Source organism: Ahaetulla prasina, chromosome 11 (genome assembly GCF_028640845.1).
Source record: "Ahaetulla prasina isolate Xishuangbanna chromosome 11, ASM2864084v1, whole genome shotgun sequence".
Classification (NCBI taxonomy): domain Eukaryota; kingdom Metazoa; phylum Chordata; class Lepidosauria; order Squamata; family Colubridae; genus Ahaetulla; species Ahaetulla prasina.
Genome location: NC_080549.1, coordinates 14,299,935 through 14,320,308, shown reverse-complemented (window position 1 = coordinate 14,320,308; position 20,374 = coordinate 14,299,935). Strand labels below are relative to the sequence as shown.

General features: G+C 46.3%; 1 protein-coding gene across 1 annotated transcript; it reads left to right on the top strand.

Moving 5' to 3' along the window:
* Nucleotides 1-494: 494 nt before the first annotated feature.
* Nucleotides 495-20,374, top strand: LOC131183863 (transmembrane protein 47-like). Its single transcript, XM_058154603.1, has 3 exons — nucleotides 495-711; nucleotides 18,743-18,883; nucleotides 19,626-20,374. The coding sequence occupies exons 1-3, from the start codon at nucleotides 510-512 to the stop codon at nucleotides 19,805-19,807; spliced, it is 525 nt and encodes a 174-aa protein (XP_058010586.1). The 5' UTR covers nucleotides 495-509; the 3' UTR covers nucleotides 19,808-20,374.

The window sequence follows — 20,374 nt, the reverse complement described above, 5'->3', positions numbered from 1 at the left end:
ACGACTTGCCTGCAGAAGCTGTGAATGCTGCAACACTGGAAGTTTTTAAGAAGAGGTTGGATAACCATTTGTCTGAAGTGGTGTAAGGGTTCCTGCCTAAGCAGGGGGTTGGACTAGAAGACCTCCAAGGCCCCTTCCAATTCTGTTGTTGTTATTGTTATTGTTATTATTGTTATTATTAACCATGCGGACGTCCGATGTTGGTCCAGATTTTCGCTCCCTCCCGGCTCTTAAAGCCAACCATCCCAGTCCGGCTCAAAGGGTGGGGGGGAGTGGGTCACTAGGATCCGACGTCCGTCCTCCAAGGGGGCTGGAGGGGGCGGACCTCGGGGCGGGCGGGACCCTCTCGCCTCCCCCGGCGGCCGCGCGTCCCTTTGGCTAACTCCGCCGCTGGAAGCGCGTTAAAAAAGGCGAGGCGCTTCTCGGCTTTCTTCTAGCGTTTCCTACCCATCCCCGTCGGTTCTTCTCCTCCTTTCTTATCGGGGTGGGGGGGGACCTCCGGGGCAAGGATGTCGGGGGCCGAGGAAGGGGGTTTGACGGTGCGCCCCTTCAAGCTGATCGCGCTGCTCTGCGCTTTCCTGGCGCTGGCGCTGGATGTGGCTGCGCTACTGAGCCCAGCCTGGGTCACGTCGGAACGCTACTCACTCTCTCTTTGGAAGGAGTGTCGGCAACTCCTGGGCGGCTGGCAGTGCTTCTCCACTTTCGGAAGCGGTAAGCGGAGTGGGATGGGTGTCCGGGATCCCGAGGCGGGAAGATCGGGGTGGTGGGGGGGTGCTGATGCTGGGGAGGATTACTAGCACCGAAGTCCGGATCGTGGGAAGCGCTCGGCTGCACGCTGGGTTGTTAAGTTAAAGGGTTGGGCGCAGCCGGTGGTGGGAAGTAGCCGAGTATCAAACTTCAACTCGTTAACTTTGATGGTTTTTTTAAGGATCTTCCTTATTTTCCTAAGTTTTACAGAGTTGGAAGGAAACTTGTAGGTTATCTAGTCCAACCCCTCCCCCAAGCAGGAGATCCTACACCATTTCTGACCGATGGCAGTCGGGTCTCTTCTTGAAAGCTTCCAGAGATGAAGCTCCCACTTCCACTTCCGAAGGCAACTTCTGTTCCATGGGTTGATGGCTCTCACTGTCAGAAAATTTCTCCTTATTTCTAGGTTGAATCTCTCCTTGGTCAGTTTCCATCCATTATTCCTTGTCTGGCCTTCAGGTGCTTTGGAAAATAGCTTGACCCTCAATTCCTCTCTGGGGCAGCCCCTCAAATATTGGATAAACTGCTATCCTGTCTCCCCCTAGTCCTTCTCTTCACTAGACTAGCCATGCCCAGTTCCTGCAACTGTGCATGGTATGTTTTAGCCTCCAGTCCCCTAATCATCTTGGTTGGTCTTCTCTGCACTTTTTCTAGAGTCTCAACATTTTTTTTTCAACATCCAGTGACCAAAACTAGATGCAGTCTTCTAGGTGTGGTCTTACTGAGGCTTTATAGAGTGGTATTAGTACCTCGTTAAATTTTTGAATATGTTAATTTTTTTATTTGTTTTATTATATAAAATACAAAGAAAATAAAAGAAAGTAGGAAACGAAGGGAAGGGAAAGGAGGGAGGGAAAGGGGGTGTAAGATACAAGGAGGAATTAAAAAAATATCTCCATCCTAAGTGTTAATAAAGACATGAATCCCTTTAAAAAGCAAGATAGACTGGGTAATGGAGGTTACCAGCTGGATTCATAAGCAATTATTTGCTTAACCGCAGCTTAATGATTTAACCACAATGGCTGAGGTTCACACGTGGTCCCACATCACAAACCACAAGCTTGCAAACCACGATACCCAGATTCACCTGGCATGCCAGGCCCCAAGCCCCAAGCCCCAAGCGAGGACAGCAGGCGATGTTTGACAAGTGTGCTCCTCAAGTTACAACCACCGTTGGAATGTTGTGATTGTTGTAAATTCAAGGGCTGGTTGTAGGCGACTTTCTTCATTGCCATGGTAACTTCGGATGGTGGCTAAGTGAACGGTTATAAGTCGAGAATTACCTGTAGTTTGATCAGTGAATGATACTAAGGTCAGATCGACAATTGCTATATGATCAATAAATAAACACAAGAAATGGCCGTATTTTGGGCTGTAGGAGCAACATTTTAAGGTCAGAAAAACATCCCAGTACAGGAAGTCCTTGACTGACGACCATAATTGAACCCAAACAAAGTTTCTGTTGTTAAGTAAGACATTCATCTGTTAAGTGAGCCGCATCCCATTTTATGACCTGTCTTGCCACACTTAAATGAATTAACTGTTAAATGAATTAACTGTTAAGCGAGTGGTGGCTCATTTTTTTTTCCCCATAAAAATGTTTTATTTTTACGATCATGTCGAACAACTCATTCAATGTACAGTTATATACAATTAGTCGGGCCTGTCCAGTCACCACCCCACTTTTTAACACTCTTCCCTCTTCTACCTTCTACTTTCCAGACCTTCCTCTCCTTCTCTTATCTACATCCTCTCCTCCCTCCACCCTACACCTTCCTTCTCCCTCTTCTACCCCTCTTCCTTCCTCTTCTCCTCTTTCCTACCTCCTACTCTCTCCTCTTTTCTCCCTCCCCACCGTTCTAAAATGGCAACTGGGCAGACCCGGCCCTACATTAATTATATTTATACATCTTCAATAATCCCTGTACATTAACCATCACTCCATCTCTAGCCTCAACCCCCCAATTCCCCAATTCCCCTCCCCCTTACCCCCCACCCCGACTTCCCAGAACAAAATGCAGGGTATCAAAACTAACAATCATAATCTAAAATAATTCCTAAATTATAATCTCTAGTCACTCCACACATAATCACACTCTCAATTCCCCTCTCCTTCAGAAATAAATCTAATACAAAATATTTCCTAAATTTACTCATATGCTATTCGATATTTTTTTTATCTGATACTTAGTGGTGGCTCATTTTACGATCTTTCTTGCCACCGTTGTTAAGCAAAAACACTGCAGTTGATAAATTAGTGAAGATAAATTAAGTGAATCTGGCTTCCCCGTTGGTTTTGCTGGTCAGAAGGTCGCAAAAGGAGTTCCCAGGATCCCGGGACACTAATAACGATTGTAAGTATGAACCAGTTGCCAAGGGGCCGGTTTAGCTCACGCTGGTAAAGCCTGTTATTAAGAACACAGTAGCCTGCAATTACTGCAGGTTCGAGTCCCATCAGGCCCAAGGTTGACTCAGCCTTCCATCCTTTATAAGGTAGGTAAAATGAGGACCCAGATTGTTGGGGGGGGCAATAAGTTGACTTTGTAAAAATATACAAATAGAATGAGACTATTGCCTTACACACTGTAAGCCGCCCTGAGTCTTCGGAGAAGGGCGGGGTATAAATGTAAACAACAAAAAAAAAGGGGGTCTGAATTTTGATCCCATGAGCATATAGAGATGCTGCAAAGGTCGTCACTGTGAAATACGGTCATAAGTCACATTTTTTCAGTGATGTTGTAACTTCAAACGGTCACTAAATGAACTTTTTGTTAGTCGAGGACCACCTGTATAAAAGTAACTTATCAGTTTGGTGGTTATGTCCTGAAGTGAAAAAGTACTGGACTAGGAGACGAGGATGGCTACTAGATCTAATAAAATGTCAAATAGAAAAGGGTTCTCCAACCTTGGCAACTTTAAGACTTGTGGACTTCAACTCCCAGAATTCCTCAGCCAGCTTTGCTTTGGGAAAGGAACAGCGTTCCGTGCGCCTTTGGCGTTGAGTCATGCCGGCCACATGACCACGGAGACATCTTCGGACAGCGCTGGCTCTTCGGCTTTGAAACGGAGATGAGCACCGCCCCCTAGAGTCGGGAACGACTAGGTCTATTCTGGTTGTGGGTTTTTCTGGGGAGCAAGTCCTTCTTATTTTCCTAGTTGATCCCTGGGATCACTGCATTGCTGCTAGGGTAGATAACAGTTCACTGGTCCCGGGATCTTCTCTTTACATCAAGATTCAAGATTCACATTCTGCCTGTCAAGATTTCTATCTGCTCTATTGCCATCAAATACGCAAAAGTCTCCATCGGATAATGGGAGAAAGAGAACGATTATGGGCTGGTTTCCAAACCTGAGTATTAAAAGACTCCCAGTATCATTTTCATCTTTGGTTTTTGTCCCAAAGGTGCTTTTTTTTCCCCAAGAGGCAACTGGACTTTCTGGTTTTTTTCTTTGAAGACATTTCACTTCTCATCCAAGAAGCTTCTTCAGCTCTGACTGGATCCTTCCATTCCCCACCATCCAGTCAGAGCTGAAGAAGCTTTTTGGATGCGAAGCGAAACATCTTCAAAGAAAAAAACCAGAAAGCCCAGTTGGCTCTTGAAAAAAAAAAACACCTTTGGGACAGTGGTGACATCCAAAGTTTTTTACTTCTGTGGGCGTGGCTTGGTGGGCGTGGCAGGGGAAGGATGCTGCAAAATCTCCATTCCCTCCCCACTCCAGAGGAAGGATACTGCAAAATCTCCATTCCCTCCCCACTCCTGGGAGAAAGATATTGCAAAATCTCCATTCCCTCCCCACTCCTGGGGGAAGGATATTGCAAAATCTCTATTCCCAACCCACTCTGGGGCCAGCCAGAGTTGATATTTGCCGGTTCTCTGAACTACTCAAAATTTCCGCTACCAGTTTGCCAGAACCTGCTGGATTTCACCTCTGCTTTGGGACAACCATGACCTGGATGACTGAGAATCTCCATAGACTTTGATTTTTCTTTAAGGTTGCATGTAATTCCTTTATTTCCTCCAAATATGTGTTTTTGTTGTTAGTTGTGAAGTCGTGTCCGACCCATCGCAACCCCATGGAGAATGCCACTTCATTCTCTGCTGTCCCTGTCTTCTTTTGCCCTCAATCTTTCCCAGCATTAGGCTCTTCTCCAGTGAATCCTTCCTTCTCATTAGGTGGCCAAAGTATTTGAGTTTCCTCTTCAGGATCTGGCCTTCTAAGGAGCAGTCAGGGTTGATCTCCTCTAGGACTGACCGGTTGGATCCCCTTGCAGTCCAAGGGATGCGCAGGAATCTTCTCCAGCACCAGCGTTCAAAGACCTCAATTCTTTGGCGCTCAGCCTTCCCTATGGTCCAACATCCAAAGATGTGTAGCCTTCCTCATTTCCCCTTCCTGATTGACCCTAGGGACAATTCGATAAGCTAGACAAGAACATTCCTTCCTCATAACTTCCTCCTCCAGAAAGCTAAAAGGATATTTTAGTCTTTGTGTGGAGTCAACTTCATCGCTGCTGATTCATTGATGTGTCACCCAACATATCTGGATAATCATGAGCTGGGGAAATGGCCCTGCTGTTGCGTTCATGTCTAGTATGTGGATGTCCCACGACTGTACAAAAACAAGATGCTGCTTGGGCTCTATATGTGACCCACAGAGTTGTTCTTAGGGTCTTCTGGTCGTAGCTGAAAGGAAATTTTGCAGATTACCCCTGTTTGTCCAAATGCGACGTAAATAAAGGGAAAACACCAGGGGTGAAATCAAGCAGGGTTTGACAGGTTCTGGAGAACCGGTAGTGGAAATTTTGAGCATTTCGGAGAATTGGCAAAAACTGGCCCCAGCATGGGGTGGGTGTTAGTTGGGAGAAGGAGGAGACTGGAGACAGGCTTCAGACATCAGCTCTTTATTCAGCAAACTATGTACAATCCAGCAGCCAGCCTCTCTGATATAGGGAGCTGCCACAGGGCTCCGCCAATCATGTTTGAGTATTCTTCCCGCTCAAACAATGGACCAGATAGAAAACTATGCAAACTGTCAATATCTAACAATGGGAATGGAGATTTTGCAATATCCTTCCCCCAGGAGTGGGGAGGGAATGGGGGTTTTGCAATATCCTTCTCCCAGGAGAGGGGAGGGAATGGGGATTTTGCAGTATCCTTCCCCCAGGAGTGGGGACGGAATGGGGATTTTGCAATATCCTTCTCCCAAGAGTGGGGAGGGAATGGGGGTTTTGCAATAAACTTCCTCCAGGAATGGGGAGAGAATTGGGATTTTGCAGTATCGTACCCCTGCCATGCCCACCAAGCCACACCACGCCCACCAAGCCACACCACGCCCACCAAGCCACGCCCACAGAACCAGTAGTAAAAAAATTTGGATTTCACCCCTGGAAAACATCCTTTATAACATGACAGCTTCCTAGATAGAAGAAACAAGATCGATGGAGGTGAATCTTTGGTCTTTGGTCCAAGAGGGCTTTTGACATAAGGACCTGATTCTTTGCACTTCTTAACCCTAACTGTACTTCCTGACAGTTGCTGGCTAACCATCATTCAGGGACAATGGTCTCCCATACAATGGAAGTGCTGTGTAGAAGAGAGAGGGGAAATAACCCCACTGTTTTAAAAAAGCAGTATTAATTTGGAGAATTTTTTTTAAAAACAATCTGGTTCTTTGATTATAAAATTCTATATGCAGTCACAATTAAAAGAAGACACTCCAACAATAACCTCTATGGATTTTGGAAAAATTCAGGTTATTTGTTCCCTAGTTGGTCATTGAAGAAGTCAGAGAGACCTCAAGTGAAAGAGAAGGATCTTCCAGGGATGGAAATAATTCCTGGTTTTGTTGTTGTTGTTAGTTGCGAAGTCATGTCCGACCCATCGCGACCCCATGGACAACATTCCTCCAGGTCTTCCTGTCCTCTAACATCCTCTGGAGTCCATTTAAGCTCACGCTGGCTGCTTCAGTGACTCCATCCAGCCACCTCATTCTCTGTCTTCCCCTTCTTCTTTTGCCCTCAATCTTTCCCAGCATTAGGCTCTTCTCCATTGAGTCCTTCCTTCTCATCAGGTGGCCAAAATATTTGAGTTTCCTCTTCAGGATCTGGCCTTCTAAAGAGCAGTCAGGGTTGATCTCCTCTAGGAGTGACCAGTTGGATCGCCTTGCAGTCCAAGGGACTCGCAGGAGTCTTCTCCAGCACAGTTCAAAGGTCTCAGTTCTTTGCGCTCAGCCTTCCTTATGGAATTCTTGCTAAAAAAACCCCTTCTGTTGCAACCATTTCCAAGGATGGTAACTCTGGTGATTCTTGGAAGGCTGAATGTTTTTTCTTCTTCTGTCCCAACATAGCTGCATATACATTAAAAAAAAAACAACACACAAAATTCCGAGAAACTGGAGATGACGGAAAGGCAAGGAAAACACAGCAGAGATGTTTTGACAAGGGTCTTCAAGACAGAATCTGTTCACCCCCTCCTTGTCCCCTCTGTCTAATCCCAGACAAGGGCAAAATTGGTAGGAGACATCCCAGTCATGCCAAATTGGGTCGGTTTGGCTTTGTTTTCAGAGATTATTTGAACCCAGCAATTGTGGTTCATAAGATGTGCCTCATAGTTGTGCAAACTCAAGCAATTGTGGCTAATTCAGGAAATATGCTTAAACTTGTCTCTTCGCTGCTTGAGGTCAGGGGAAAAGGACTAAATCCAGATTACCGAATAAAACATCTAAAGAAGGATTGAACCCATCTGTCTCCATTTATAATTCAGAGGTGAAACCTCACTCCTAACCATCTCTTGGAGATCAATCCAACTTGCCTAGGAATTAGGCAGCTGGGTGATAAATTTGTGAATTGTCCAAACAGCCTTCAAAGGTAACCCCCCCTCTACAGCAGTTATCTAGCTTTAGAAAGGTATGAATGATTGATGGAGGTAGACCTTCTGGAAAGAAATGTGTGTCTTTTCTCCAAAACATTTTGCTGCTGTTGCTACAACATAGTCAAAAAAAAAGTTCAGGTAGATTCAGGAATTCGGTCCTTCAAAGTTGAGTGTGGCTGCGTTACCTCGATTGTAACACAGAAAGTTCCACATCATCTTGTAACCTCTAAGTGACTTTAGATGATCTTTGAAAAGCAAACTCAGCTGGTGAGTTTGGAGGAGGTGGGAGACCACGAAGAAGTATAACCCAACTTGTAAGTTAGAATGGAAAGTCGGGAAACATTGCTGAGAAGGAGACGAGGGCAAGGCACATCTGGGTAATTTTCAGATAATCTACCCGAAATAGCTTGCCTGCAGAGGTTGTGGGTGCTCCATCACCGGAGGTTTTAAAGAAGAGATTGGTCAACCATTTGTTTGGAATTGAATAGAGCAGGGGTCTCCAACCTTGGCAACTTTAAGACTTCAACTCCCAGAATTTGCTGGCTGAGGAACTCTGGGAGTTGAAGTCCACAAGTGTTCTGTCTCCTTCCCCACTTCAGACCCACGAGCTGGCCTTCAGCCAGTGGATTCACAGCTCTTATCAGTCCTGGCAGAGAAATCGCAGCTGCCTGCCAAAGTTCAAACAAATGACTCATGTAGCAAGACTTTCAGCTCTTTTTGAAATGGTTCAGCTAAACTTTTGCTTCCCGTGGAGTGAGAGCAGTCCCAAAGCTCCTTATATATCCTGTGATGACGCCGCCTCTCTAATCTTCTGAAGCACGGGTCAAGCCAAGCTTGATTATTATTATCAGCTGGGTCTGAAGGCGTAGCCTGGGGAAGGGAGGAATCAGGGGATGACGGCCTCATTACGTCCTCCGACTGGTCTGGTTCTGGCTCCTGGAGCCGAGCCACAGGAATCGGTGCTCCCGAGGTAAGCCTTACCATCCCTTCCCCCTCACTCGCTGAGTCACTTTCGGGCAAGGGGCCAGGTTCGGGGGCTGGAGTCACAACAACAAGTCTTAAAGTTGCCAAGGGTGGAGAGCCCTGGTATAGAGTCTCCTGCTTAAGCAGAGGGCTGGACTAAAAGGCCTCCAAGGTGCCTTCCAGCTCTGTTATTCTGTATGAATGTATGCCAGAGTCAAGCTTGATTCAGAGAGCGTTTTGCTCTAACTAACGTGCTCTTGTTTATTCCAATCCTCGGCAAGGTTTTGGTCTCCATAACAACTCTCCGGTTCAAGTTTGTCTAGTAAAAGGATTGAGCCAAAACCCACATGCAGACTTCTTGAAACAAGGGGACAAGAGTTGGCATATCCTGCCTATAAATTCTGCTTTCTTGGAAGAAACCCAGGAGACACGGTCCAAGCAGGAGGGCCAGCGCCAGGAGCCTGCTGCAAACTTTTATTTTTCTTTCTTTGTTGCAGTTCAAGCGTGCAAATTTGAAAGTGGGAATGGGGGGGGGGTGAGGGCAGTGTGCCGATTCGTCTTGCACGGAGGCGGCTGTGGCTTAGGCTTGCGATGGGGAGCAACAGATGTGTAGGTTGGCTGCACTGCCCCCATCCCCACCCTGTGCTTAAATCCGGTGATTTATGTGCAGTTCATTGGCTGACCACCTGTTTGGCTTCCCAAATCTTCTGTCACCTCCTCTGATATTTTGGAGTGAAGCACAGAAGAGGTCTTGTTTAAAGAAGGCAACTGCTGTTAGATAATGTTCTCTATCACCGATCCTCGGTTCTCTCTGAGTTTGGTTGTTTTCTTACAGACGTTTCCTGACCCAACTAGGTAACATCATCAGTGCTGGTTAAGAATGGGATTTGCTCTCTGCTGATACTCTGTCGGTCTTGGTGGGAATGGTATCGGAGGTTCTTTGGTTGGGCTGTTGGCGGGGGAGGGCTGCTGGGGGTTTGCCGGGCTTTAGGAGAAACTCTAGCTAAGATTCTGGGCAGTTCGAAGAACCCCCAAATCCCACTCCTGGCTGGCCCCACCCACCCCGCCCCTCCCAGGAGTCCCCACGCAGCCCATTTGGGATGCAGGTAAGTGCAGGGTGCGCACAGAGGCTCGGGGAGGGTGAAAAACGGGCCTACTGGAAGTTCCAGAGGGCCTCCGGAGCCTGGGGAGGCTGTTTTCGCCCTCCCTGAGGCTCGAGAAAAGCCTCCAGGAGAAGAGCCCGGGGAGGGCAAAAATGACCCCACCCCACCCCCATGGTGCAGGAGGATGACTAGGCCATGCCCACCATGGCCATGCCCATCCAGCAACTGGGCAAAGAAGCCCTTGCTAAAAATTTTGAAACCCACTCCTGTGTTTTGCCAGTTCCTTGATTGGGGTTTTGCTTACTTGGTCTGATGAAGGGATTGCTAAACAAGCCAACATTGTTGGTCTGATGAAGGAACTGCCAAAGAAGCCAACACTAAATAGCCCAAACAAAGAACCTCTCAGGCCACCCTCAGCAACACGGACAGAGCGAGCCACTAGAATATAAACAGAGAGGAAAACCACACTCCTTAGTAGTTAAGAGTTGAAAAGATGATAAAGGAAACCAAGCCAAGGAAGACGGGTCATTTAAAACATACCCGTTTTATTTGGAAAACAAACCCATTTTGCAAGAACTGGGAGATCATAGAGAAGATGGTTTGGAGGAGATATATGAAGGCGGGAGAGAGAGAGAGAGGCATCGAGGATAATGATAGGAGCCAAAACTAACAGTTTTCTTATCGGCACTTCATCTTGTATTGGTCTTGGTGTGTTGGGAGCTTTTGTCAAGTTTAGCAGAAAGAGAGGCTGGAGATTTTTGGTACATCCTCAAAAATAACGTGGACTTCCTAATTCTAAAAGCAGATGTCCTTCTCTGTCTTCTTTTATCATATATAAAAGCATTGTCGTATGTACAGTTGCTAGGGACGCGGTGGCTTAGCGGGTAAGACGCTGAGCTTGTCGATTGAAAGGTCGGCAGTTCAGCGGTTCGAATCCCTAGTGCCACGTAACCGGGTGAGCTCCCATTACTTGTCCCAGCTTCTGCCAACCTAGCAGTTTGAAAGCAGGTAAAAAACGCAAGTAGAAAAATGGGGACCACCTTTGGTGGGAAGGGAACGGTGTTCCGTGCACCTTTGGCGTTGAGTCATGCCGGTCACATGACCATGGAGACGTCTTTGGACAGCGCTGGCTCTTTGGCTTTGAAACGGAGATGAGCACTGCCCCCTAGAGTCAGGAATGACTAACACACGTGTGCAAAGGGGAACCTTTACCTTCATTTTTTTATGTACAGTTGCTAGTCACTGATTGAAGCTCATGGGGCTTCCAAATGATATATAAATACTTAGTAATAATTGAAGGAGGTTGACATAACTTGTGCATATGATGAAGTGGTGATGTCTCTGAATTGTCTGTTCTGAGAGGAACTTACACCCAAATAAATAATTATGCTTGAAAAAAAACAAACAAACCATACCCGTTTTATTTGGAACACAAACCAAGCGGCCTCTGGTGGCGCAACAGGCTAATGCAGCCTATTATTAACAGCAGCTGCTTGCAATTACTGCAGGTTCTAGTCCCACCAGGCCCAAGGTTGACTCAGCCTTCCATCCTTTATAAGGTAGGTAAAATGAGGACCCAGATTGTTGGCGGCAATAAAAGTTGATTTTGTATATAATATACAAATGGATGAAGACTATTGCTTGACATAGTGTAAGCCGCCCTGAGTCTTCGGAGAAGGGCGGGATATAAATGCAAAAAAAAAAAATTTGCAAGAACGGGGAGATCATAGAGAAGATGGTTTGGAGGAGGCGGGAGAGAGAGAGAGAGGCAGTGGTGGGTTTCACAATATGTTACTACTGGTTCGCCTTGCACGTGTACACTCAGTTTATGTGTGCGCCTGCCTTCTGCGTATGTGCCCGGGCTTATGCGCATGCGCTTTGCTCACATGAGCCCCTTCCGCGCATGTGCCTGGCCTAAAAAATGTGCCTAAATAGGATGGCATAGAGCTGGGGTGAGCGGGTGCGCTTGCCCGCGATTTAGCTACTGGTTCAGCTGAACCTGTCTGACCGGCTGAATACCCACTAGTGGAGAGAGGTATCATCGACAGGTTTAATAATAATAATAACAGAGTTGGAAGGGACCTTGGAGGTCTTCTAGTCCAACCCCCTGCCTAGGCAGGAAATCCTACACCACTTCAGACAAATGGTTATCCAACATCTTCTTAAAAACTTCCAGTGTTGGAGCATTGGCAACTTCTGGAGGCAAGTTGTCCCACTGATTAATTGTTCCAACTTTCAGGAAATTTCTCCTTAGTTCTAAGTTGCTTCTCTCCTTGATTAATTTTCATCCGTTGCTTCTTGTTCTACCCTGGGGTGCTTTGAAGAATAGAAGAGAAGAGAATAGACTCCCTCTTCTTTGGGGCAGCCCCTGAGATATTGGAACACTGCTATCATGTCTCCCCTGGTCCTTCTCCTCATTACACTAGCCATGCCCAGTTCCTGCAACCGTTCTTCATATGTTTTAGCCTCCAGTCCCCTCATCATCTTTGTTGCTCTTCTCTGCACTCTTTCTTTTATTTAATATACCTTGCCTTAAAAGAAAATTTTGCATCAGATAAAAGAAAAACCCTCGGAAGCATAAAAAGAAAAGTAGAAAAAAGAAATATAAAAGAAAAAGTGAAAGAGAGAAGAAAAATGAGGGTGGGGGGGAAGAAGAAAGATATTTAAAGAAGTGACTTTGTAGTCACCATAAACATAGACTTTAGTATTTCGCCCTCCCAAATAGCATACGATGGTTCCCTTCTTTTCCTAAACAGACTTTTCTAATCAATAAAAATCACCAATCCGTTTTTTATCCAATTTTCAGCAAAAAGCCCATAAAGGGTTTCCACCGGCTTTCATGAAAGTCACTGATCATCCTCAGAAGCGGATGCTTTGAAACCCTTCTCTTTGAGAACGTGAAAGAGCAGGCAGAAATAGTTTCAAAGAGGGGGGCAGGGGGGGGGGAAAGCCAAGGGGCTGGAACAGAAAAAGCCACTGAGAGTGAGGAGTCCTTGGAGCAAGCAATCTGCTCCCTCTTCCTTGATTTTATCACCTTGAATTAAAAAAACCAACAGGAGGCAAAGCCAGATCGAAGTTTTGGGTTTCTCCGTTTCCAGGCCCTTACAGGAAGCATCTGTTTAGACGACGAAGCCTTTTCCAGCCCGCCTAACTGCCTCTCTTCTCAGACAAAAGAGTCCCTTGTCCTTCACATCCCTTGCGAACCAGAGAGCCGTTTTCTTCGTTTATTCCATAGTTAGCCACGGTGACCCTTCCTATAAATCTTGTGTTGGCTTGTGAGCCACTTGTGTTCAGCCAGGCATACGGTTGGTTGGCAGAGCCCCGAGTCTACTACAACTCCCCACCCCCTCTATTGAGAAGGAACAGAAATTTAGTTGGTTTTGGTCATCCAGAGGTTCCCCAGGAACTTTGAAACACTTCTTTTAAAAAGAGAGGGGGGGAAAATCCGCGTCTAAACATCCCCGGGAATCTTTTTTGCTTTACCAAAGAAATGTTGAAGGGAGCAAGCTCTCCAGGGCTGAGTCTAAGGGGCAGGTCGTGTTTGGCCCCGTTAGGACCGGAGTAAATGGGGATGGAGAGATTTTCCGTACAACCGTCCCAGAGCTCACCAATGTTTCCGCAATCCTAGAACCGGGCATCCAATTCCAGTTCAGACCAGCCTGCTCCTGTTTTTATTGATTTCAAAAGTGGGCATTGGGAAGGGTTTGGCGGTGGTGCAGGACAGAAAGTTTGTAAATGTGGTCAGAGCCTCTCCTCTCCTCTCCGCTCCCCTTCCCTGCACCCCTCCCCTCTCCCCTCCTCCTTGCTTCCCATCCCATCCCCTCCCCTTTCTCTCTCTCTCTTTCCTTCCTTCCCTTTCCTCTCCCCTCCCCTACTCCCCTCTCCCTCCCTCCCTTCCTTCCTTCCTTCCTTCCTTCATTCCTCTCCTTCCCTCTCCTTCCTTCCTCTCCCTCCCTTCCTGCACCCTCCCTCTCCCTCCCTACTCCCTCTCCCTCCCTTCCTTCCTTCCTTCCTTCCTCCCTCTTTCTTTCTTTCTTTCTTTCTTTCTTTCTTTCTTTCTTTCTTTCTTTCTTTCTTTCTTTCTTTCATTTTCTTCCTCCTTCCTCTCCTTCCTCTCCTTCCTTCCTTCCTTCCTTTCTCTTCCCTCCCTACTCTCCTCGCCTCCCCTCTTTCTTTTCTTTCTTTCTTTCTTTCTTTCTTCCTTCCTTCCTTCCTTCCTTCCTTCCTTTTTCTTTCTTTCATTTTTCTTCCTCCTTCCCTCTCCTTCCCTTCCCTTCCCTTCCCTTTTCTCTTCCCCTCCCCTACTCTCCTCGCCTCCCCTCTTTCTTTCCTTCCTTCCTTCCTTCCTTCCTTCCTTCCTTCTTCCCCCTTCCCCCTTCCCCCTTTCCTTCCCTTCGCTTTCCTTTCCAGAACTTAAACACTCTGTTTCTGGCATAATCTGGCTTCAGTTAAAAGACTGATGATCAGAGCTGGGAAATCAGCCCTTTCGCTACAAAAGGAGACCATGAAAAGGATAGTAATTCCAGATGGTTCCGTTGGTGCAGCATCACACAGGTTGATCTGGAATAATTCCCGGCTGGCAACACACTCACTATTTCTCTCTGTGACTCCGTTTGGAATCGAGACCCCTTTGCCACCGGTTCTGCCTCTCCTTTGCTTGGAAATTCTGGGAAACTGGGAAAAGAAGAGGATTTTAAAGCTGGCTGAACAACCTTCCTCCCCTGTGTTTATTTACCGATTTATGTAAGCCCCTGAGGACCCTCCGTTTCAGCCATACAATGGAAGCCTTTGCAAGAGCCAATGCTGCCATTCTAATCTGCAAAAAAACAACAACAAAACAAACACACACACACACACACAAACACAGACATTCTGCTGAAAATAATAGTTTTGCCGCTGAATTTCAGCAACCCAGTTCTAGAGGGCTCTGAGTTTCACAAACAGAACTAGAAAGTTCATGCGATTTGCAGCTATCCTTGTTGTTGTTAGTTGCAAAGGCGTGTCTGACCCATTGCAACCTCATGGACAATGTTCCTCCAGGCCTTCCTGTCCTCCACCATCCTCTGGAGTCCATTGAAGCTCACGCCGACTGCTTCAGTGACTCCATCCAGCCACCTCATTCTCCATCGTCCCATTCTTCTTTTGCCCTCCATCGTTCCCAGCATTAGGCTCTTCTCCAGTGAGTCCTTCCTTCTCCTTAGGTGGCCAAAGTATTTGAGTTTAACCTTCAGGATCTGGCCTTCTAAAGAGCAGTCAGTCAGGGTTGATCTCCTCTAGGACTGACCGGTTGGATCGCCTTGCAGTCCAAGGGACTCGCAGGAGTCTTCTCCAGCACCAGAGTTCAAAGGCCTCCATTCTTTGGCGCTCAGCCTTCCTTATGGTCCAACTTTCACAGCCATACATTGCAACTGGGAAAACCATAGCCTTGACTATATGATCCTACCCTTCACCTTTGGCTTTATTGCCAACTAAACCTCAATGCAGATAGTCCTCGACTTATGACTATCTGTTTAGTGCTGCAATGGCCCTGCAAAAAAGGGACTTATATAACCGTTTTTCACAGTTATCACCTTTGCAGCATCCCCATGGTCACGTGATCAAAATCCAGATGCTTGGCAACTGGCAGGTATTTATGATAATTGCAGTGTCTCCCCGGGGGTGGTGTCATGTGATCTCCTTTTGCGACCTTCTGCCAAGCAAAGTTTTCTGCCCTCCCCGAGCCTCTGTGCGCGTCCTGCACTTAAAGGTAAAGGTAAAGGTTCCCCTCCCACATATGTTCTAGTCGTTCCTGACTCTAGGGGGCAGTGATCATCTCCGTTTCAAAGCCGAAGAGTCAGCGCTGTCCGAAGACGTCTCCGTGGTCATGTGGCTGGCATGACTCAACGCCAAAGGCACACGGAACGCTGTTCCCTTCCCACCAAAGGTGGTCCCTATTTTTTCTACTTGCGTTTTTACATGCTTTTGAAACTGCTAGGTTGGCAGAAGCTGGGACAAGTAATGGGAGCTCACCCCGTTACACGGCAGCACTAGGGATTCGAACCGCCGAGCTGCCGATCTTTTGATCAAGAAGCTCAACGTCCTAGCCCCTGAGCCACCGCATCCAAATGCACTTACCTGCATCCAAAACGGGCCATATGGGTACTTTTGGCAGGGGCAGGGTGGGATGGGCGGGGCCAGCCAGAAGTGGGATTTAGGATTTCTCCAAACTGCACAGAATCTTAGCTAGAGGTTCTCCCGAACCCCTGCGAACCTCCAGCAGCCCATCCCTGGTTGTGGCCCTAATGGTGTTGGTGGCGGGGCGCTTCATGCTAAGACACGTTAAGACGGTATCTGGAGAGGGTGGCAAGATCTTCTCTAGGAAAAACAAAGAGATATCCTGGCACCCAGTTGCTTTATTGTATTAGAGCCTTGCCATTTGGCAGCATGCACCTGAAACAACATTTTTTTTAAAAAAGGGAGGGGAGCCTCCAAGCAGCATTTGCTTCTAGTCCTTTCTTTAGAGGAGAAAAATTAAAAAAAAAATGTGGGGGATTGAAAAACTGAAATGATTTCTGGAGGTTCTGGAAAGCTCAGTTCCAAGAAAGGCAGTGAACAGCTTGCTGGGATATAAAAGCAAAAGCAAGAGAACAGTTTCTCTGGAGGTTAAAAACATATGAAGAACGATTGCAGGAATTGAGTATGTCTATTCTGTTGAAAAGAAAGACTAGGGGTGACGTGATAGCAGCCTTCCAATATTTGAGGGGCTCCTACAAAATAGAATAGAATAGAATAGAATAGAATAGAATAGAATAGAATAGAATAGAATAGAATAAATACAATACAATACAATACAATACAATACAATACAATACAATACAACACAACACAATAATAACTTTATTGTAATTTTGAATGTACATTAATCAGCATACATTAAAATGAAATTTTGTTGAATACAACTCTAGAATAGGACAAAAACTATGAAACGTTCACATACAGATACATACTTTATTTATTCATACAAACACACACCTGATAGAGCAGCATTTGTTGTTAATAGAGTAGAGTAGAATATAGAGTAGAGTAGAGTAGAGTAGAGTAGAGTATAGAATAGAATAGAATAGAATAGTATAGAGTAGAATAGAATAGGAACAGAATTTTTTATTGGCCAAGTGTGATTGGACACACAAGAAATTTGTCTTGGTGCATACGCTCTCAGTGTACATAAAAGAAAAGAAAAGATACGTTCATCAAGAATTCTAAGGTACAACACTTAATGATAGTTATAGGGTACAAATAATAGAACAGGGGCTGTGGTAGCTCAGGCTGTAAGAAGCCTGTTATTAAAACACAGCAGCCTGCAATTACTGCAGGTTCAAGCCCGGCCCAAGGTTGACTCAGCCTTCCATCCTTTATAAGGTAGGTAAAATGAGGACCCAGATTGTTGGGGGGGCAATAAGTTGACTTTGTAAATATACAAATAGAATGAGACTATTGCCTTATACACTGTAAGCCGCCCTGAGTCTTCGGAGAAGGGCGGGATATAAATGTAAATAAAAAAATTAAAAAAAAAAAAAGAACAGAATTCTTTATTAGCCAAATGTGATTGGACACAGAAGGAATTTGTCTTTGGTGCATATGCTCTTAGTGCCCATAAAAAAGAAAAATAAAGACATTCCTTAAGAATCACAAGATACAGTTCCAAGGAAGGGGGTGAACAGCTTGCTGGAATATAAAAGTAAAAGCAAGAGAATGGTTCCTCTGGAGGCTAAAACATATGAAGAACAGGTGCAGGAATTGGGTATGTCTAGTCTATTGTAAAGAAGGACTAGGGGTCACGTGATAGCAGTCTTCCGATAGGAGTTGCCACAATGAAGAGGGAGTCAAGCTATTCTCTAAAGCACCTGAAGGCAGGAAAGGAAGCAATGGATGGAAAATAATCAAGGATAGGAGCAATCTAGAACTAAGGAGAAATTTAGTGACAGTGAGAATAATTAACCACTGGAAAGGCTTGACTTCAGAAGTTGTGGATGCTCCAACACTGGTGCTTTTTAAGACAAGATTGGACAACCATTTGGAATGGTTAAGGTCTCCTGCTTGACCAGGGAGGTGGACTAGAAGACCTTCGAGATCACTTCCAACTCCAACTCTGTTCTATTCCATTCCATTCCATTCCATTCCATTCTACTCTACTCTACTCTACTCTATTTCATCCCATCCCATCCATCCCATTTTCTGTTTTTGTCGTGTCCCACTCCTCCGCTGACGGCCGGGTCAGGGAAATCCGAATCAGGCTTGCCTCTGCAGCTCTGCCCAAAGTCCTAGCAAAGTCCTCAGAGCAGGCAGGAGACCAGAAAGTGACTTCAGCAAGATAAGTTCGACTTTGCCTGACTCAGAGACTGCCAGAAAGCAGATCCTTTATATAGGCCATGGGGGTGTGGCTCCATGACTCAGCACTCATTAAGGCCTGCCCCTCCCTTCCTTCTGTTGCCTCCGCCTATCCAGTCTTCTGATGCGAGGGTCACTCCAATCAGCAGCTGTTGGAAATAAACTTTCCTCAGGTTCACATGCTGTGGAGGAGGGGGAGGGGTCTAGCTGCTCTGTTTGCCTGGGCATGGAGCCAGGGCTGGGGCCGGGGGGTGCTCCTTCCTCTGCAGCCTGCTTGGGCATGGAGCCAGGGCTGAGGCCGGGAGATGCCCCCTCCTCAGCCTGTCTGGGCATGGAGCCAGGGCTGGGGCCGGGAGGATATTCTTCAGCGTTTGGAAGCAGATAAGCAGACCCCGGCTGCGGTGAGAGCGGGCAAGACACAACAGTTTTGTTCAGAATTTTTAAAAAAGCAAACCGAAAAAAAAACCCCATCCCCCAAATAATATTTACCTACCATGGTTACTGACTGTGACTTAAATTTCTCCTTCATTTGTTTTTCTTCTTCTTCTTCTTCTTCTTCTTCTTCTTCTTCTTCTTCTTCTTCTTCTTCTTCTTCTTCTTCTTCTTCTTCTTCTTCTTCTTCTTCTTCTTCTTCTTCTTCTTCTTCTTCTTCTTCTTCTTCTTCTTCTTCTTCTCCTGCCTTTTCTTTTGCAGACTGGCAAATCACTACCCTGGTGTTAATCCTGACAGCTGGCACCATCACTCTGCTGTCGTTCCTCATGTCTCTGATAGCCTTCTGCCTGGGGAACTATAAATACTATTATCGGATAGTGTCGATTCTTCTCTTTGCGGCAGGTAGGTCTTCTCATTCTCTAGCCCTCTCCACCTCCACCCTCTTGGGTAAACATTGACGCTGTCGTGTCCCACCCCCACTCCGACGAATGAGTCAAGGAAGTCCGTAACAAACTTGGCAACGAAGCCTCTGCAGCTTGCCAAGTTCCTTCGAGGTTTATCAGGGCAGGCAGGAGTCCAAGTTGTGACTTCAGCAATAGGGTCCAATATCAGCAAACTAGATAAGACTTTGCTTGACTCAAGGTTGGAATGCCAAAAGTAGGTCCTTTATATAGGCTGTGGGGTGTGGCTCCATGACTCAGCATTTATCCAGGCCTGCCCCACCCGTCCTTCTACTGGCGTCACCTCTCAGATCTCCGGAAGCGAGGGTCCACCTACCCTGAATTGTCTTCAGCTGGATCTGCTGTCAGCATCTGGGAAAGGGAGGGGTCAGAGGGAGTAGGCCCGGGTAATTCTACCACCTGGTTGGCTTGCAGCTCTGAAGGCTGAGCCAAAGGACCACATGCTGTATAAGTGAGGTTTATCGGACTTCTCCTTTCACTCTTTGAATCCTCTCCAGGCATGGGGCCAGGGCTGGGGGCTGGAGTCATAACAAGCTGTTCATCTTCATTATCAGACTTGGAGTCTGATAAAAGGCCCGGTTGGAGATGGCCCGGCTGAGGAGTGGAGGGAGGACGAGTCAAAACAGACGCCTTGGCCAGTGGTTTTAACAGAACTCATTTCTCCTATTTTTCTATTGATCCAGTGGTTCTCCAGGTCTGCGCCTTGATTCTCTACCCCATCAAGTTCATTGACAGTAGCCCGCTGAGAAGCTACCATGAGTTCAACTGGGGATATGGGTTGGGTTGGGGTTCGGCCATCTTTATGTTGGGAGCAGCCATCCTTTACTGCCTACGAACTGATGCATACGAAGATGCTTACTACTAGGACAACTTCTGAGAAGGTCCCTGGATTATCAGAGCTGGAGGGCCTCTTCAGTAAACAGAGAGCAACAGAACAGGAAGGAAGGATGATGGGATTTATGGGAATTCTGGGCACATTCAAGCACATCATGGATGGACATTTTGACCAGCCCTCTCGCCAAGAGGTGAAGACGTTGAAGGCCTTCAGTTGGACACTCTTCCACCATCACCGGGACTCATCACTGCCAGCCAACCGCAATTCTCTCTGGCATAACCTGCTTAAGATTTCTTGTGTATTTTTTTCTTTTAAAAAAAATATTATTTTTCTTTACTTTGATCTTCTATGTATGAAATTTTGTCTTTATTTTATTTATGAGAGGGTAGTAGCTCCTACGGTGAAGAGCAGCTTGGTTTAGCTTTTATGGAGTGGCGTCCTGCGCAGATCTTGAACACCAAGAAGGGAAGTTGTGTGAATGGAAGGGGTTCTGTAAATGCATTGATACTAAATCCACTTGATACTGAGAAACCCGAAAAAAACACAGAAAATATATATAAGTTTATGAGCCGCTAATGAATAAAACCATGGAAGAAA

What these genes read in the sequence shown, in the direction of transcription:
- LOC131183863 (XM_058154603.1), top strand. Translation starts at nt 510, where the DNA reads ATGTCGGGGGCCGAGGAAGGGGGTTTGACGGTGCGCCCCTTCAAGCTG. An exon ending in CTTCTCCACTTTCGGAAGCG is followed by an intron (nt 712 to 18,742) that starts GTAAGCGGAGTG and finishes TTTCTTTTGCAG; the next exon opens with ACTGGCAAATCACTACCCTG. An exon ending in GATTCTTCTCTTTGCGGCAG is followed by an intron (nt 18,884 to 19,625) that starts GTAGGTCTTCTC and finishes CTATTGATCCAG; the next exon opens with TGGTTCTCCAGGTCTGCGCC.